Source organism: Corvus cornix, chromosome 3, assembly GCF_000738735.6.
Source record: "Corvus cornix cornix isolate S_Up_H32 chromosome 3, ASM73873v5, whole genome shotgun sequence".
Lineage (NCBI taxonomy): Eukaryota > Metazoa > Chordata > Aves > Passeriformes > Corvidae > Corvus > Corvus cornix.
The window spans coordinates 39,529,385-39,549,022 of NC_047056.1; the positions used below are offsets into that span (position 1 = coordinate 39,529,385).

At 41.2% G+C, this 19,638-nt stretch overlaps 1 protein-coding gene across 3 annotated transcripts in view; it reads right to left on the reverse strand.

Moving 5' to 3' along the window:
* Positions 1-232: 232 nt before the first annotated feature.
* The window catches only part of RPS6KA2 (ribosomal protein S6 kinase A2), a 283,173-nt gene continuing 263,767 nt past the window's right edge, over positions 233-19,638 (reverse strand). For all 3 annotated transcript variants that reach the window (XM_039569566.1, XM_019281323.3, XM_010391626.4), the window contains 7 exons: positions 18,990-19,079; positions 17,367-17,525; positions 16,030-16,191; positions 11,550-11,626; positions 8,957-9,074; positions 7,874-8,011; positions 233-7,493 (listed from right to left, as the gene is read on the reverse strand). In XM_039569566.1, coding sequence (XP_039425500.1) covers positions 7,368-7,493; positions 7,874-8,011; positions 8,957-9,074; positions 11,550-11,626; positions 16,030-16,191; positions 17,367-17,525; positions 18,990-19,079 — 870 coding nt within the window. In that variant the 3' untranslated portion in view covers positions 233-7,367. The remainder of the gene's footprint in view (positions 7,494-7,873; positions 8,012-8,956; positions 9,075-11,549; positions 11,627-16,029; positions 16,192-17,366; positions 17,526-18,989; positions 19,080-19,638) is intronic.

Sequence of the window (19,638 nt, forward strand, 5' to 3'; positions counted from 1 at the left end):
GGCACTGAAATCCTAAATTTGTCTAGTGGGTGAACTGTCTGACTAATGGGCATTTAAGACTTACTTGTTGCTTCCCAAAGCAGAGGTTTGAGTACTGAGGCTGCACAAAGATAACAGTTCCAGGTATAATTTGAATAGTAACTGTGTGCTTTTAATGTGACCAACACATGGCATTCAAACATGACCAGTACTTGGGGACTGGAAATGAATTACGCAAAAACAAGCAGGATCCTTTTTGTTTTTCTTTTCTTTTTATTTCTTTATAAAGAAAGGAAAGGATGGGCATGCCAAACCAAAATGGCAGAACACAGACAAAGGTGAGCACTGAGGCCTCTCCTTGGGGGCCATCCACAATAAACTCTTGCCTTAGTAGGGTACAGCTCCCCATCCCTCCTGCCAGGAGGAATCCAGCATGCAGCCAGCCCTTCAGCACAATCACAGCTCTTTGAAGTTAGTTTGCACAGTTTCACAATACCGTCAGCCCACATCATGGTGGGACAGCAGCAGCTGAGGCCAGCAACATTAGCAGCAGCAACATGGGATACAGTGCACAGAAAAAAGGGAGCAAAGAGCTTGTTTGCAAACGATTGTAGGTAACAATATAGAAAGTCAGATCATCATTCTGCTATAAAAATATTACACTTCATAAAACCATGTACTATAAAAAAAATCTATTCAGAAACGCTGGTAAACATAACAAGTATCTGTACACTGGCTGCCCTTTTCATACAGGAAACATAAAAAGCGTGAGCCTCAGAAATCATCATTTTGTAAACATGAATATGGAGCCTGTAAACAAAGTGCTAGATCATGGTTCATATTTTGTCAAATTAACTTAATACTACCAAGTAAATCCCTTACACACATCATCACCTAATGGCCAGACTCCACTACTATGACAGGAAAGAGGACTTGACTCCAAGCTCTCCCACTAGAGTCATTGAAGGTGCATATGGATTCAGGAATTAACACGGGAGCGAAGGCAGCAAGATATGGCTCTGAATAGCAAATCAGAAACAATCTTTTAGCAACTGGTTTTCATTTTCTGCACTTCAAATGCGTATTTCCAGTCTCTCCTTTCAAAATTTGCCTTTATCAAAGAGGGTGTGCATTTTCCTCATTTTCCTTTCAGGCTACAGCATCTCTGAAAAATATGTCCATAACATCCATTTAGGAGACATAATGGAGTACAAGTTGACTCTGTAACTATGTATACCAAAGCAAGAAGCAGTGGTTGAACAGTTCAACACTGAACATCGTGGTTTTCACAGCAGAGGATGACAAAAAGGGCCAAATTCTTATTTTTAGACTCTAAACTTCCAGCTGCAAAATATTTTCACATACAAGCCTTGTGATGACATGAATGATCAGATGCTGGCTGACATACATGTGTTGTCACCTAGCTGCATCTGGAAATGCAAGGTCTAGGTTCACAAAAATCTATGAAGAGAGTTTAGCTAAAATTTGGCTCTAAGACTTACTGTAACTTTATTTACTCTGTAACATTTTTGTTCTGCATAGGCTTCAATCCACCCTTCACCTGAATACTATGAGTTTTAATTCTGTACACACTGAGAACCTACTTTTAACTTCACTTCATCTTCTGAGTTTAAATTCTCATGTTTTTGGTGACTTTCAGAATAGGAGAGGGTGCGCAATTGTTGGATGTGTCTGCTGTGGACAGACATGGAAGGAGGAGTGTGGGACTGTGTTCAGACAGGAATTGAGGTACCAGAAGCAGATTAGCTGCAGTATTTTCAGGCAACACAAGATTTCAGGATCAGGGTCAGCTAGGAGGTAAGAATATACACTTCTAAAGGAAAATGATGCATACCTCAAAAGAGAAAAGAAAAATGGGCTTGTACATTTTATTTTTTTTTTAAATAAACTATACTAAAGCATCTTATTAGCATTATTTTAGGCCTTTTATTTTAATGTAAGGAATATCTGAAGGGTTGTGTCTCTTGCCTGTCTTTTAGGATTCAGATATGGAAACCTGGAGCTTATGTGGCTTTTGCTTAAAAGTGTCATCTCTGGATGTTCAACAAGAGAACTTTGCTTATAAATATTTGCTTTGGCATTTCTGATACACACATCCTAAGAGAAGGCTTCAAAACACCTGACTGAAAATAATTTTCCAGTGAAAGCTACGATATATTTTCTGCTATAGGAATCTGCTGTATTTTCTGTGTTTGACTGCCTTTCTCCTAGTGATCGAGAAAGCTGTAGCATGCCTCAAAATCAAGAATTTCCTCTGTAAAAATGGATGATTTAAAAACAAACCCTGGGGGTTTTCTACCATTCTTATTAAGTTATCGGTGGCAAAAATACATGCAGTTAACATTATTTCCCCACGACATGCCATCTGTGACCCTTCTGGTTACAGGGAATTTATATGAACTTTTGGCCGATTTTCAGTAACCTGGACTTGTCCCACTCTCCATGCACAGGGCTTGGCACTGGGAACCTGCTGCTGGACAAACATCACATCATTTATAGCCCTGACTCTGAGCCACAGCTGGGCTCTGCTCAGCCTAACTCAGAGACAGAGGGACAGAGGGGACACTGAACTTGTAGCCACTCCAGTGTGTTGACAGCACTGTTGGCTAAACTGATTCTGTTGCCCTCCAGCTGTCTCCAGCCATTTGTTCTGACGCACATTTACTTTGCCCCACGGTGACCTGGCTAAGGGAGGTGGGAAAGGACAGATGAGCAGCTGAAATCAAGAGAAAGTGACTGCCTGCCGTTTTTAGTGTCAGCACTTGCATATGCTGGGGTAAGTTCAGCAGACCAACAGCATGAGAAACCTTTGTGCCATTTATGGCCTAGTGGATGTTCCAAACCCTGTCATAATTCCTATCACAGACACACAGCAATTGCATACTTGACCAAGGTTTGGATGCACCTGGAGGTACCAAAGCTGGGTACAAGTTGCTAGAGAGAGCTGAAAGGGTCTGGCTGAAAAGAGAGCCCAGTATTATGTCCAGGGTTAGATGAAGCACAGGGACACACAATCTGTATTTTGTAAGAATGTGACATGTGATGTCATGACATCATGTCACACAAGATGTGCTTCACTCAGCTCTCTGTGCTTGGACTATCCCCAGCATGCTGAGCTCTCAGGGAGCTGAAGAAGATTATTTTGTGGAGAAACAAACCAGAATCTATTCTCATATAGACTTCTTTTTCAAATGTAAAGATTAATTACAGTGTGTCTGTGTCACTTGTCATTTGCTGAAATAGTTAGGCTTTATAAATGCTATCTGCTGTTAAAACTTGCTTAGAAAAAATTAAACAGATTTTAAACAAGGGAAAATTCATGAGGGGCTGGGGCAGTGGTCAGCCCTCCCTTTGAGCAGCATCTCCCACACCTCTGCAATGTACACAAGCTGTGGTGCTGTGTAGGAACTGGGGTAACACTTCCCATGATATTCTTCTTCAGAGCCCTTTGACTTTCTTCAGAGTTCTGGAGCTGCAGAGGCAGGGTCCAGCTCTGCAACATGTGGGGAAATGCCTCCTCCCTGCTGGGCAGACACTTCTCTACTGAGCTGAACAACAAAACCTGCACAGATATGGTCCTGTGCAACCTGCTCTAAGTGAACCTTCTTTAGCAGGGGGGCTGGACTAGATGGGTTCCAGAGGTCCCTTCCAACCCTAACCATTCTGTGACTGATTTTGAAGTGGGTCTCTGGATGAGCTGACTATGTCTGTGACAGGTACACTGTGGTATGTCTTGGACAATCATTGCATTGTGCTGCCTGATGGTTAAGAATGTAACTATAATATTTGTAATAGCCTAAGGCACTAGGTCACTTTATGGATCAAAAACTTGCAAGATGGTATGTTCTAATTCAAAGAGATTTCTAGACATTCAGGAGTTAAACATAACATTTAGTAAAAGTCTCTTAAGGTTATATAAAGAGAAAGAGAGAAGCTAAGCCTTTTTCTATTTTCTCCTAGAAAAAAAAGTGCTATTGCTGAGCTATACCATGGCCAGGAGTCTAGAAAGGAGATGCTGGTATAAAAGCAGCCATTGCAGTAATTAGGCCACAGCCTAGCATCCTCTCCTGGATCCAGCTGGGCCAGGGGAAGTGGTGCGTGCTATGAGTCTGAAATAATGACTGCCAGTGGCATATTCCTCCCTTTCTGCCTCCCTTGGATTTGCTGATGGAGGCTCTTGTATTTCAGTCCAAGTGAGCTGGGACAGTGGAAATGGTTTAATTTGGTTCACTTGACTGGAACAGATCAGAAAACCCTCAGAAGGGCACTTCCCATGGCAAGACTGCAGAGGAGAGACTGATCTGCCTTTGGAAGTGCACAGGATGCACATCTGGGACAGAGGGGAGGCTGAATGGCACAATTTCCTCCATGGATGGGCACAGCCTTTTTTTCTACACCCAGAGTAATCACTACCAATATCAATGACAGATTTCAAAGAACACTGCAGACAAAACTTTCAAGGCTATCACCTCAGCCGCTGACTACAATTCTGTCCCTATTTTTGTGCATGTATTTACATATAGACACATATGCGCACACATCTGGATGCACTGGCAACAAAACCTTAATAAACAAAGCCCACTATATATATGTAAGCCTATAGTTATTTATAGGCTTATAAAGTAATTAATAGCATTAAGATATATGAGTCTGTATGTGTCTCTATGATAATAGCTGGTGGATCAGAAAAAGGTAAGTCAGGAAGAGATTAAAACCATTAAACTTTGGGAAGAGCAACATCCTGTAAGCTTGGCCTAAAATAATATTCAGTTGGGGAAAAATGCTCAAAGAATTAAGACTGACTATATCTAGAGGGAATTAGACTTTTTCCAGTGGTTGTGAGAGAAAGCAAACTGAACCAATACAAGATGACCAGGAAATCTCAGAGGGAGACAAAAACTGTACATAATATTTGCAACACTTTTTCTGCCCATATACAATACAATACAATTACTCTGACCACTAAAAATACATTTTGTTAAAACAGCACATAGCAGCTCGGACCCCACAAAATCCAGCCTTCCTTCCAGGTTGCCCTTTGCATCCTTATGCCCACCTTGCCTTCTTCCAGGACAGAAGTGACTTCAAGAGAACCAAGGCCTGGCCAGAGCTATTCTGCACCAGCCAGGATATCCCTGTCAGTGGATATCCTCGCAGCGTGCTGTTAGCAGAAACACGCGAGACTTAACTTCTAACAAGCAGAAAATTCTAAAGGCAGCAAAGCTTAGCCAGAGGAGAGAATATGGGCTGCTGTGTGCACAACCATGAACACCCACCTGCACGTTTGCACTCATCGGTCCCAGCTGATTCAGCCTCTGTGTGAAGTTTCACAGCATTGTTTATTTTAGAAAAGAGAAGGGCTTCAAGGAGAGCTGCTTTGCAGTGATTCTCTGTGCACAGCACATAAACTTGAACATTAAATATAAGTTTAAATTATTAAGAATAAATTTAAATTTAAAAATAGACTAATGCAAACAAACAAACTTCAGTCAACATTGAAGCAGAGCTACTTTTAGGAAGAATATTACTATAGCAAATGAAACCCCTTGGACACTCTGAGGCAGTGACCTGGTAATTCCAGTTCAGCACCAAGATGCACAAACTACCCAGCAAGCAAAAATTACCATGTCTAGCATATGAAGCTCCATGTTCACATTTTTCTTTTTTTTTTCCCCTATCACAACAGAAAAAAGCCAACACAGCACAGTAGATTTTCCCACGAAGCATCTGAGGTGACAAAATTCACTCAGAAAATAAAAATTAACAAAAGCAGTACAAAGAAGAATCCCGGTCAGCTTGTGACCACCATAAGCCAAGATGGGTAAGAAAAAGAATAAAAAAATAGTTCACATCCAGCACCACAAACCTTGCTTGCTTTCTTTGAAACCAGGGAATGAGAAAAAAGTCCATTTTGCAGAGACCATTTCAACAAAAGTTTTCTTTCCCTGGACCTGGAAAATCCAGGTATTAGGGCACAGAATTTTTGTTTTATATGTATATAAATACACATGTACATATTCATATAAATATAAAAGCAGAGCATCCTCCCATTTCTCCTCATAATTTATTATTATTAAAGCTTGTAACAGAGTTGGCTGAACTCTTCAGAAGTGGGTACTCTCTGCACACACATGGCATGGGGAATTTAGCTCTGCTAGAGCAGAACACCCAGGCAGGGACATGAAATGTTGGGTGATGGAGGCAGATTTGGGTGAACAGCCAGGGGAGGGCAGGGAGCAGTGACTGGAAATGGCCTCTCTTGCTCCAAGATGGCACTCTGGCCTGCCAGAACTGCTCTCAGTGAGCAGACTGGGTGATGGTGTGGGAGGACGGCTGCATCAACCCACTAGGCTCCTGGGCAGCCCAGCCACCCACTGTCTTCTGCACCAGTCACTGAAGAGGGACTGTCCCCTGTTTTGAGAGAGTCCCAGTTTGCCCCCCAGCAACTTGTACACTAGTTGCCTTTGGGTAGTTTTGCCTACTGTCCTCAAAGCCACTCACACCTTTCCCTGCCTCTTGTTTGGTTCCCCAGCCCCCTCACCTAGTCCTCCCAGACCTGCTTGCTGGCCAAGACCAGACACATTTCTCTTGCCTGATCCACACGCTCCTACTCACACTGCTTTACATGAATGCCTTCCCACAGTCTCATAAGACCCATTCTTTTCCTCAGAAGACCAGGTTCTCAGAGGTTTTCTGCTCTCTGAGACTTTTGAGCAAGTCAGAGCTGGTGGCACACTCTCCTCGAGAGATGCTAGCTTCATTCCAGAGAAGGCAGGGGCAAAGTGCAAAATATTCCTCAAAAATAGAAGGTATTTCCACCACCAGCAGCTCTCTCTCCCTCATGCTGTATAGCACTTGTTTCAAATAAGGTATTATTCATGTGTCTCTGCAGCCTTCACTCTTCCTGGGGTGAGTGGAGATCAGTAGATGTCTACTGGTGACCAGCCAAGTCACTTCATCATCACACATGCTGGAACAGCATTCAAACCCAACTGCGTTCTTTGTAGCAAAAAGTGCTTTTCTTGAGAAACAAAATGAAAACTGTTCCCATGGAACATCTTGCAGACTCAAAAATAGATTTCCTAGGGTGGGAAGGATGGAGCTCACCTATTTTGTTTGGCTTTATCTCAGTAAAGAAACAGAGCTACCGGCAAAACTGGAACATCTTTGTGAAGTTGTTAAACTCAGGACCCTGGCTGGAATGTAACAAAAAAGATGTGGTGAATGAGAACTTTGCCATACGTGGGCTTCTGCTAGTTCTGGCAATTTCATGTGCAGGTTGTTCAAAAAAGTTCTGCTAGCCAAGTGAAGATTAATTTCTCAAATAATAAGCTGTGGGTTTTCAAGGAGGCCTTTTGGGGGTACTGCTACAATCTGGTAGAGGTAAGTCTTTTCATGCCTCGCCGCTGAGCCAGATTGGAGGACAATACAGGCTCCAGCCTTGGTGCCTGAGGTGCTCGGTTTAAAGCAAAGTAAGTGGCTGCCATTGCACCCTGGAAAATAGAGAAGGAGAAAACTTTGAGCTGAAATTCAGTTCTTTGATGCTTTTCCCTTCCCCTATTCAGTCTCCTGCAAAAACTGTCATTCATGCACAATTTCCATGAAATTATACCATTTAGGCTGGCAGACAGCCAGAGTATCTCAGATTCAAAGTGGTGAAGAGCAGTATGTACCACCAGATTATTACAATGCCGCCTGAATTTAAAAATACTGAGCAGGTTTCAGTCAAAAATCTTTGCTCTTAATACAGTGCCATATTAAATTTAGCTGTTGTGGCAAATAATCTTCCCAACTCCTCTATCACTTTCCAGACTATTTACACAAATGACAGCTCATTCTGCAAGGAAGGAAGAGGGAAGGGTGTAGGAGGTACCTTCACCAGGTGAACATCCTGTCTGCTGAGTTGGTTTTGAGACAGGTACTCCCTGTTCACTATCCATGGATGTCTCAGGACTTGGACTGCTGTGAGGCGCTGATGAGGGTCTACATGAAGCATCTTAGACACAATGTCCTGGGTTGAAAAGGAAGAAAACAGTACAAGGGAAAAAGTAATTAATAGCAGGGCTGGTTTTACTAAGATCTTCCTGTTGGCAGTATCACAGTTAGCATGTCCAATGGAGAGAGTGATACACTTGAGACAGGCTTTATATTCTGTAAGTGTCAGGTCTTATCTTCAAAACTTTCAAGTGTAATGTTCAACTCTCAGCTCATAATCCAGTCAAAACATAATGTGGAGGGTATTCATCTGATCGAATGAGTGTTATTTACTGATGACCTTGTAGGATGATGAATACCTAGGGAGAGGATGCCATCTGGAGGCATCTCCTCGATGACCTGGAAGCATGCTTACAAGAGGAACTTAGAATAGAAACCTAACACTCAGGTAACTAAAGTTCAGTTAGGTTAGTTCTACAACATCTAAACATTTTAATTTCAAAACTGGACAGCTGATAAAAAAATCCACTGTGAGGCTCCTAGGTTCTGGTAGCAAGATTAATATGTCAGTAGGATTGCTTGCAGTTTTGTGGTGGAATGTATCAGTGTTACTCCACTGGATAGTAACATTTGCTAAAAATGAAATCTCTTGCAAGAATCTTTAAATCCTGTCAAAGCTTCTGATTAATGCTGGGCAACTGGAAGCTTGCAAATTTCCTGCCCATTTACCTGGTCACAGACTAGTGCACAGCTTCATGCCTAAAGATCTCAGCACCAGATGATTTTTTTCTCCTGGGGTTTCCATGCTTTGTGATTGATGGGCAGCCTAAACTGTGAACTGTACAGGAATTAAAACTGCCTGCTCCTGGCTAACTGAGAAGCAAAGAGGTGATTCATGTATTGACTATACATCTGTGGCATTGACAAACCTACACTTCTTTTAAAAGTGCAGTTGCAGCAAAAAAACCCATTCCATGGTATTTAAATCTCGAGAGAAAATCTGAGAAAGGGTTTCACTGACCTTTGCAGTATCAGACACTGAATCCCAGTTTCCTCCTGTAAGAGCATATTTGCCACTGCCAATCCTGGCCAGAATCTCCTCTGGGGTGTCATCCGGTCCATTTGCAAAAGGAGTGAATCTATTATAAAAAAAAATAAAAAGAGAGAGAAAGAGAAGAAACCTATGTAATTTGCAAGTATGTGATTTCTAGGTTCTAGTATTAACTGCCACTAATTACAACAGGAATTTGGTTCCAGAATGTACCACTGATACTGATGCTTCATTTTCACTCAAACTGTACAGCCTGGTGGTTCCTCATATTGATCTGTAGAGGAAAAGACTGATTCCTTAATTGTTTTTTATATTTTTGTTCCATTACAATTTTTTAGGAATGACATATTCTTTGTAAAAATAGTCAGGTTTTTACCTTAAGTCTGCTTTATTGCCAACACCTTTATTGGCAATACCAGCACCTTGGTAATGGCAAGAAAGGATAAAAATTATGAAGGAGAAAAATTACGATCTGAAACAGAAAAAAAGGAAAAGAAAAGAAGAACCCTTTCTAATCTATTTTGCATTGCTTCATTAACCATAATGTACAAGTCAGTTGGGCAAAAGAAATGACCTGCAATAGGTTACTTCCTTGTCTAGCCAGTCAGAAATGACCAGTAACATGCGCCCAGCTTTACAAAATCAGTGTCACATGCAGAGGGTACACTTTTTGTCTTCAGAAAGTGACAAGAGAAAAGGTTTTTGCAGTTGACTAAAATCTACCAGGCCAAATTTTACTCTGCAATCTTGAACAGCTGTGTAGGTTTAGAAGAAGTAGATATTTCGGATTTTTATATTTTTCCTTCAATCTTTCTTTTCTGAGAACTTGCCAGAGTGGTTTTTAGATTGTTAGATAGTTGGGTTGGCCACAGCTTCCTATCCCACCCTATTTCTGGTAAAAAATTCAATTCCTCATGTTGTATTTTCTCATTTTCAATAACATTTCAGACTTCATAGCAGTTCAGCCCAAAGAGATCTGTAATGCTATTCCAATCTATAGCCATCAGGAGGGATGCAGTAGGAGTTGAGGACTAGCAAAAACTCTGAGGTCTGTCACTAGCTCCAGTAACAGGATCCTGGCCTGTGCTCTAGTCCTGGCTGTCTGAGCCCTCTCTGCTCATAGTGATGATAGAAGGAGAAAAAAATTCCTGGATGTAAATACTTGTCAGTTCCTACTAATCTCCTCTAATGAGGAAGAACAAGACCATTCATAAATGCAGTTCTGGCACCAAAAAAAGCATTCCTCAACTGATTTTGTTACTATTATTTTCTCTGATAAGTGCAGGAAAAGTGAAATACAGGTTACTAGCACCTGTCAGTAAATTTAATATCCACTAAGTTGTGCTATTTGTATTTCTGATTCAAATATATCTGGACTTTTTTCTTCTTATTTAATAAAGAAACATTTTCAACCGAACAAATGTAACTGTGGGTAATGTGTTAATTTTAATTTACTGATTCCAGCTGTGTAGCAGTCTAGGGCAGCAGCCAAATAGGAAAAGGTTCTTGGAGATCCTAGCAGACCGGGAGACTTCCCCAGAAAGTCTCAATATATTTCAGGTGACCTTGAACACATTTGTAATCAAGATTAAAACAGATGAGATAGAGACCCCTGGCACCTCTTCTATAATCCACAAGGCAAGAGATGCAAATAACAGAAAGTCAGAGTCCAACTTTTTGTTTTCTATATAAAACCTAGAAATGAATCCAAGCTTCCTGTCACAGCTGAATGATCATGAAGCAGATTAAACAGTTTAGAGAGATCACTGAAAAGCTGCAAACTGCACTTAGGTGTGATAAATGTGCACCTACTACACTCTGAGAAATGAAATGCAGGGGCCTGATAACTCTAGATTGGGCTTGCACACTTTGTTTCCCAATCATCTCAGCACGTCTTACTCCTATCCTTCACTGCTTATTTCAATCTGTGTCTTTCCCTGCATCTTCCTGTGTTAGTATTTCACTTTAGCCAACACATTGGTAGGGGTATTTTTGCCAAGTACCTCTCAAAAGTTTCTGCTACCTGTTGCTATTCTTGCTGATCTCTTAGTTTACTTTCTGAATCATGTTTTTCAAATAGCATCTGAAAACTATGTCTGGGTGGGGATTTTTTAGCTTTCAAAGGCGCTCAGACACTTCAATAACAGTATCAAATGAAGAATAATGACGCTGAGGAGAATACATGTATCAGTAGAATGAATTAACATTCTTCCACACATAAGGTGAACGTGATGTGGCTCTTCATACTCCTATGCACCTCTCCCAATGGAAAACTTTCCCACTGCTTAAGTGGTGAGTGAACCCTTTAGGAGTCTAGGTCTCAGTGCATACATGCACTTTCTGTTAAAAACCTAAACAATTTGTCAAGTGTCAAAGCTATTTATGCATTCTAAAAAAAACTTTTTCTAATTCTAGGTCTTGACATCTATTTTCTTGCTTTTAACAACTGAACACACTTCTTAAGGAGGCCAGAATCCTTATCTGTGACTCCTTTCAGGCTTAATCAGTGCTACAGTGCTGAGCCCACTGGAGACTGCTGCTCTAGGAGAACCTCGTCACTCACCCAGCCAACATGGTGTACAGCAGGATCCCCAAGCTCCAAATGTCACAGGCTGCATCATAACCTTGGCGTTTAAGGACCTGTGGGAAGGAAAGAGAGAGATGGAAATAAGTTAATCTGCATTCCTGAATTTTGAGCTTCTGATCTACAAAAAGCACTGATTAGTGGTTGTGTCTGCTGACATTCCCAGGGCTTAGCTGCATATCTGCCTTGAACAGGTGGCTGCCTTGTGATCAAAAACTCCAGTAGTGCTATGGAGCAAGGTGAAGCCCAGGCTGGAAGGATCTGGTTAGTGTTCAAACTCAGCACATCTTTCCCCTTTTCAGTGAGAGAGATGGGTGCAGCCTGGTGGAGCTGGGAGGTCTGGGAGCTCCTCTGACCATCCAACATGCAGCAAAGCAGAGCAGTATTTCAGTGTTTTAAAATGCTTCATAGAAATACAAGCTCATTAATACTTTGAAACATATCCTCCTAACACAGAAGTTACCAACAACACCGTGGATGCATCACAGGGCTAAATGACGGTAATAAGTGTTCCAATTGAGCTCAGTTTGGATTTGATACAGCAAATGGATGCACACTGAAGCATATCTAATGTCAGACTAATGAAGATGCATGACAACTGCAAAGAAAGCTTCTCTTACTTCTGTGTAGATAAAAGTGGCCACATTTAGACTGGAATTAACAGATAGCAGGCTAAAACTTGACCCCCTTTTCCTGTGGGGCAAACAAGACCTGTGGTAGTCAGCAGAGATCTGACCAGTAAGTTCAATACCGACACATGGTAAGGTATAGCAGTAAGGGTAATGTCCAGATTTCATTTGTGCTAGTGCACACTAGCAGAAATGCCTGTTTGGGTCAGTGCAGGTCCAAGTGAAAGTGAAGTCACCAACTAAGCTCAGGGACCAACTCCAGATCTTCCCACAAAAGCAAACTGCCCTCTCTTTATTCAGTTCTGATACACAAGGATAGTTTTGTCCTCTTCAGATAGACTGGTAGATAGATCTTTTTGCAAAGCACACGAGAAAGGAATGTACAAATTCAGCAAGTCTTTCTCTCACTTGCAGCCTTATTACCCAGGAGCGATTTAAGTAGCTGAAGTCTATCACAGAAACTATGAAGTCTATCACCAAACTCTGCTAAGGAAAAACAGTTTGAGAAATTGTTGCCTCGACAGATTTTATAAATGATGAGTGGCAAAGCAACCATCTGCCAGGTGTGCTGCTGAGTGAACATTTGCTACCTGGAAAAAACCCCAACAAACCAAAAAAACTCCCACAGCAACAAAACCAGGAAAAAGCCATAGTTCCTCCTGTTGACAAAGCTGGCAAAATCATGCTTCTGCCTCTCTCTCCTGTACATAATATATAGGCTTTCTGGCTGATTTATTTATTTCCATTTCTTTAGTTCCTGCATTCATTCTCCCTCTATTAATGTTAGTTTTTATGGGAAAAACTTCTTTGGTATATGACAAACTCAGCTGCTTCTTCCTTCACCTGTGAGACTGAATAGCCAACATTTATCTTTTGTTGTGGTCATTCTCACTGACTTTTGAACAGTTATATTTTCACTCCTTCTCTGTTTTCCTCCGATAACCAAGGACAATCAAGCCCAAGGTAAGTGACAGAAAAATGGGGCAGTGATGATACTTAGTGGAGCAGGTTAATAAGCAAGTGGTTACACAACCCCAAAGTGATGGCAAGGTGTCGTTGTGTGTTATCATTCCGTTTGCAGGTGCACTGCTAGATAACAGGGACACTCACTCTGTGCCAGTGCCTAGGGAAAGCTTTGCTGGCAAACACCTTTTTATCAATAGTAACTTCAGCCCACAGATAGCAACAGGACCCAGTGAGTTATCAGTTAGTGTCACTGCTATTTGAAAATGTCTCCGGCAGGTCTGTGTTTTAAAAGAGAACACTGAGCTGATGGGAGAAAGTGTGGGAAACCTTGGCCAAAAAGACTGGTGTTTGATCTGGGCAGGAGATGCTATGGAACAGTAACAGGCATGTGTCTTAGCAACAGATCAATCAGGGAGAGAGCTTTGCAAAAGTTGCAGTGCTGTCCTCCTGTAATGGATGCCAAAAAAATTTTACCACTGATTAAGGAGTTTAAGTCACTTTGAGAACTTAGTGGGATCTGAAACAGAGGCACGAACTGGTTCTTAGTGCCACACCATAGCAGGACATTGTGGAGGTGTATCCTGGACATAATGATACCCTGGGTTCATCCAATTCTGATAATGGCTCAGGTATTTATCCAACCCTTTTATTTTTATAGGCTTTGACTTACCGGGTTAACAGTGTTACAAACACAGTTTTTTCTCAGTTGTGACAAGCAGGGATGTGAATGGGTACACAAGATAATAAAAAACCCTCATAATTTCAAATGACAAAGCAATAGTTCTTCACGAATTTTGTAGGAAAACTACAGAATAAAATATTTTTACTTTATCCAAGAGCACCCTACTGCATCAGTAGTACAACAGCCTGGCTCCTTCCTCTTCGCATGCAGCACGACTCGCACTAGGTGGCAGCGTGCCTCTTTCGGATAGCCTTCATCTTTGCTCTTGCTATCACCTAAAACGCAAATTAACTGTTTCCAAAATAAAGCGAGATCCAAGGGGGCAAATATGTCCTCCTTCTTTGGTCACTACCGTCTTTGTCACCAGCTCAGCTGACTTTCTGCCTCCTTAGTTATTTTCCTGATCATGTGGCAGACGTTGCCATCGGACTCAGACAGGGAACATGAAAGTCAAGTCTAGGCTGGAGGGCAGCATTATATCACAGGTAAAATGTAAAAGCACTTAAGGCTTTATGTAAGCTCCCTGCCAGTTCTGGTAATGTTTCAATTAATCTCCAATGTCTCCTGCATTAGCAGGACCTGTATTACTCATCACAAATGACTGGGAGTGTGATTCCTGCTTTCAGTTCAAATCAGAAGAGTCTGATCTGAAACTGGAAATGTTTGTGATTAGAGAAACTATACAAAATAGCCAATCTTGAAAAATAGCTACACCTATTTTAAGCATCTTGTACCTTGGAGGAAATCTGAGTGCATCAAATCTTGCAAACATGATTATTTTTGTGGTTTAGAAATTGAATGGCTGTGGTGCCACACAACTTTTTCAATGTACTTCGATAAATTTTGAACAGCTCATTCCCATTTCTAAAATGGAAGCCTAACCAAACAGCAATTAAAAACCCCAACCAATCTATCTTGGCAATAGAAGATTTTTTTTGCTGAAGAAAAATCTGTTACGAATTTATACTGGCCCAGCAATAGTCTCAGTATAACAAATTCTCCTTCTGATGCAGGAAGGCTGTTGATTCCTGTAACTTTTGGTATCATGAAAGGACCTTGTACAGAAAGATCATCCTATTTTTCTCTTCCCAGCCACATACCACACAGATGAACATAGCTTGGTTAGCTTAGGGAGAAAAAAAGATTTCTAGATTATACCGAGAGACACTGGTATTTGATAGTAGAGAATGGATGAAGTATTGAAAGACAATAGCTTTTTTTTTTTCTTATAAGGACCAAAACAAGCAAAGGAAGACACACATTTGAAGTAGTGTATTGCAAGTACTAAAATTTTTGATTTTCATCACTCCAAGAAACGGGCAATTACCCAAGAAATTAACTTCTTGCTCCTTCATTGTGAGGAAGCAGATACAAACATCTCATGGGTGAAATACAGCAAAGAGCCCAAGCCATGAAACAGCTGTATGACCCAAGCCCACTCCCGCAGGGCTGCATGAAAGGAGCAGCGCTTGCCAGTGATGCAGAGCCACCTCTCCCTGAGCTCAGGACAAACTGTTTGGTCTTCCTCCATTGCTCTGTCTGTAAAAATGAGAAAGCCTTTCCTACATCCCCCAGAATAGGGGGGATTGGTACTAGGAAAGCCCAAGACAAGAGATGTTTCTTTACCTCAGTAAAGTCAACAATACAGCTCTCACTGATTTCAGCACAGTAAAGATTTCATGCAAGGATTTTTGTTTTCAGTCTTATCACAGAATCATGGAATGGTTAAGGATGGAAGGGTCATATAGTTCAACCTCCATGCTCAAGCAGGGTCCCCTAGGGCACTCAGCATTGTGTCCAGATGGCTTTTGGAAATCTCCAGAGAAGGAGACTCCACAATGTCTCTGGGCAACCTGACACCAGATTTCCCTCTTAAGCCTTAATCCTGTTCTGATGCAGTGCACCAGAGGGAAAGCACTCCGATTAGAAGCAGCTAGAGAAAAAAAGATATGTATCCCAGTAATGAGCCAAAGCATAGTGTGCACCAGTCCAAGACAGACACCAGCTTCTGTCAGGAGAAAAACAACTGCTGCAACAGGACCAGAAATAGGAAAGTTATGGTAATAAAGGCTGTTTGAGTGCCAGTAGCCTGGTTTCTGCCTTGCTCCTCTTGTAAAGGCAGCAAGGGAGAAAGGACTGCTTCCCAGGACACACTACTGAAGGCTTTGAAATGTGATCCTACCTCAGGTGCGACAAAGTTGGCTGTGTAGCAGGGAGTCATGAGCAGCCCGTTCTCCGCTCTCAGTTGCTTGGCAAACCCAAAGTCACAGATCCTGATGGAGTCTGGGTTTCCTGACTCATCCATGTAGAGGATATTACTTGGCTTGAGATCTCGGTGCACCACCTTAAGAAAGAAGAGTGAGAAATGAGTGAGAAGAGGAGGTCAGGGAGCACTCAGGCTTGGCTGCCACTCTTGGTCTGCTGGTTGAGGTAGGTCAAGAGCTCACGCCGAAAATATTTAAGTTTGGAAAAAAACTTGCTTAAAAGCCTTGGACAAATGAAGGAAAAAAAAAAGTTAAAGTCTGTTAAAATGAGAAATAAAATGTTTGACAGCCTCTGCTGGTGTATTAAGAAGGTGGCTGCTGCTCTAAGGGGAGGCAACTTCCTGAGGGTGGTCAAAGTTGGCTGTTGTACAAACATCTTGGTGGTAGAGTCTCCTGGAACTTGATGGCCCTGAATACTCAGCTGAAAGGTGAAGAAGAAATCACATCATAGGAGGAAAGTGTGTAAGGGTCTTCTTGTGACTGTCCATGTGAGTGGCTCACACCTGAAAGGAGGGACTCATTTTTTTCTTAATTTCAAAATGTATTCACAGAACTTCATGTGACTGTGTGTTTTACCAGACATACTGCATTTCAGTGGCAGGAAAACAGCTTTTATTTGTTACAGCAAGACTGAAAATTCCCATGAAAGCAGAGAAGCCAATGCACAAAATGCACTTTGTTTTAACCATGAAGCAGGAAAAGCAGTAAATATTTGACTAGTTATCCAAACTGCTTGTCCCTGAAATGCAGAAAAGGAGAGATTTTCAAACTGTTGTATATAAAGAGCTTAGACTTTAAAAGTCCGATTTTAACAGCATGTCAGATGTCTTTCCCCTCAGCTGCTCAAAATGCCACTTCATTTGGACAGCTGAGCATTTGATTTTCTACCTATCTGCTGATTCAGCTACCCTATTTGAAATGTTGCTAAAAGTTCAGGTCCTGCAATAATGATTGTGATAAAAAGTATACAACTAATATCTCAAGAAGGTACATGAACTTGAAAGTCACTGTAGTGTGGGAAAGAAAATACTACTTTGATATGCTTCAGGTCAGTGGAAAATGGATAAAAAGCCTATGACCCTATTTCACAAAGCAGATGTAATTATAAATATGGAGAAAGTTTTTTTTGGGGAGGGGAACATACTAACATTTCAGAGAAGCAAAATCCCAACCATTTTCTCTTTCTAAATTATTTCTAAACATAGTTGTATTTTAAGGAGGTTGATGCAGCTAAGCCAAAAAAAGCAGTGCTTACGCCCTGAGAGTGCAGGTAGTCCACAGTCCTGGTGATGGTGCACAGCACAGCGCTGGCCTCCCGCTCTGAGAAACACTTCTGCCGAAGAATGCGGTCCAGCAGCTCGCCTCCCCGCATCAGCTCCATCACCAGGTACACGAATTTCCCATCATCATAGACCTGGAACAGTCATACCATAAATACATGCTTTGGACCCATTAACTTGGTAAAGGTTGGTCCTTTAATCACAGTGTTGGCTTGCTTGTGTGAGATGTTGCAAGAAGAAAGTGTCAGCAAATGTGTGGGAAATGTGCTTATTATGCCTAACAACAAAAAAGAAAACTTTATAAAATGACTTAAGTCATCACTGTTTTCTTGTGTCTGTAGCAGCTTGCTGATTTGTCCACACAGAAATGTAGCTTTCCTGGTCTGCTATCATGGCAGCAGAGCAGGCTCAGCTGTTAAAAACAGCACCACTCCACACAGCTTCAAATGTCTGCTGGCTCTCACCCAATCATTCTTCTCAGTAGTGTTCTCTCTTTCCACTTCCACAGGGTAACATTTGCCATTTCAAATATCAATATTTCCCTTTGACTCACGATCAGCTAAAGAACTGTATTATACTGTTGGCCAACACTTGCATCGAATGATATTATATAGTTTATATTTGCAATTCTGGTGAAAATTGTTGATATCAGGTACAAGACACATTCAATGTCAATGGCAATTGGTAAAAGACATTTTGTCATTTAAATTGGAGGACAACAATTTTCATGTCATCATCCTTTATCTGGACTGCAAATAATAGGCAGTGTTACAGTCATCAATGCTAAATGTTTCTGGAAAGGAATATAAAACCTTATTTTGCACAGATTTTGGGATACTCTTTAACACTAAGGAATTAGGTAAGACTTTCCTGAGAGCATGTGATTAGCAGATTTTTATAAAATTCACTCAGGTCTAAACCATAATATACTGGCCACTGACACAAGCAGGATTTTGTTCTGTAAACTCTGAATATGACACGGTGTGGACTATCTTAGGTGAGACTTCAGACAGCAAAATTAAAACATCTCTGACTAAAGACCATTACTCCACTTAAGCAAAGTGAAGGCTATTTTTCATATGAAATGATGAAGAAAAATACCTTAATGACTTCTCAGGCTGCTTGAGTAGAAGGTAAATAGTCCCTGGCATTAAAACACTATCGCAGTGACTCTGTGAGCTCTCCTCTCCCCAACAAAGCAGACCTCACAGGCTGCATGGGAATGGCTGCTGCTTGTGAAAGATCATCTCCCTGTCCAGCAGTACCACTGTGTGTGTTCAGCAGTGTCCCAAAACACCCAGACAGGGAGATCTCCTTTTAAATAGTGCTGCCAACCCAAACCCATTTTGTTGTTCTCCAGCACTGTGCCCCTTTGGTTTATTTATGGTTTGTAAGACAGTAACTGGAGAATGCGTAACCTGAGCAGTCTTTCCAAATGCTATCCAGTAATTTGTTAAGTCATGTTTTTCTCCTTGATTTCAATGGGTCTGGTTTTAGCTCTGACCTTCAACTGAAGAATTTTCCAGACATGGACTAATAAGTAAGCCTGACTATAAGATGAAAATCATTTAATGCTGAAGTGCTCAAAGACTACTCACATCTTTAAGAGTAATGATGTTTGGATGCTGTCCATATCGCAAAAGTATCTCAATTTCTTCAGAAGGGTCTCTCTTGCTCTTATCAATTATCTGGAATAAATGAAGCACAGTGCAGTCAAATACTGGTTTGCAGCACTAAGCATAAACCAACCAATTCCTACAGTTTAAACAATTTAATATTCAAAATTCCTCTATTAATCATTATCCTAGGAGAGGACATGCAAATGAGAGCCATGCTGACTGTCTGCCAAAGCAGACGGAGCAATAATTAGTTTAGATTCTGGAGGCGTAGGCCCTCTTTTTGATGCCTACAGTTCTGTTTACCCATAAATAATGGCAGTTACAGGAAGTGTCATTTAGAAATCAAACAACCTTGAGAGTTTTAAAATAACAGTAGTTTTAAAATGATCTCTTTGACATAAAAAATTGATGTAATCATAATATTGGCACATGCTTGTATATATGCTGATAAATTAATAAAAACTAATTGTCATATGTATTTGTCAGAAATAAAAATGTATAGACATTTCTGTCAGGGGAGATTTGAATTGAAGCTATGGGCAATCACTTGGCTCTTTGGGCCAAGCTGTTGTAGTGAACAACAGAGTGACCACAGATTGCATTTGGCCATGTAACCGAACTCCCCACC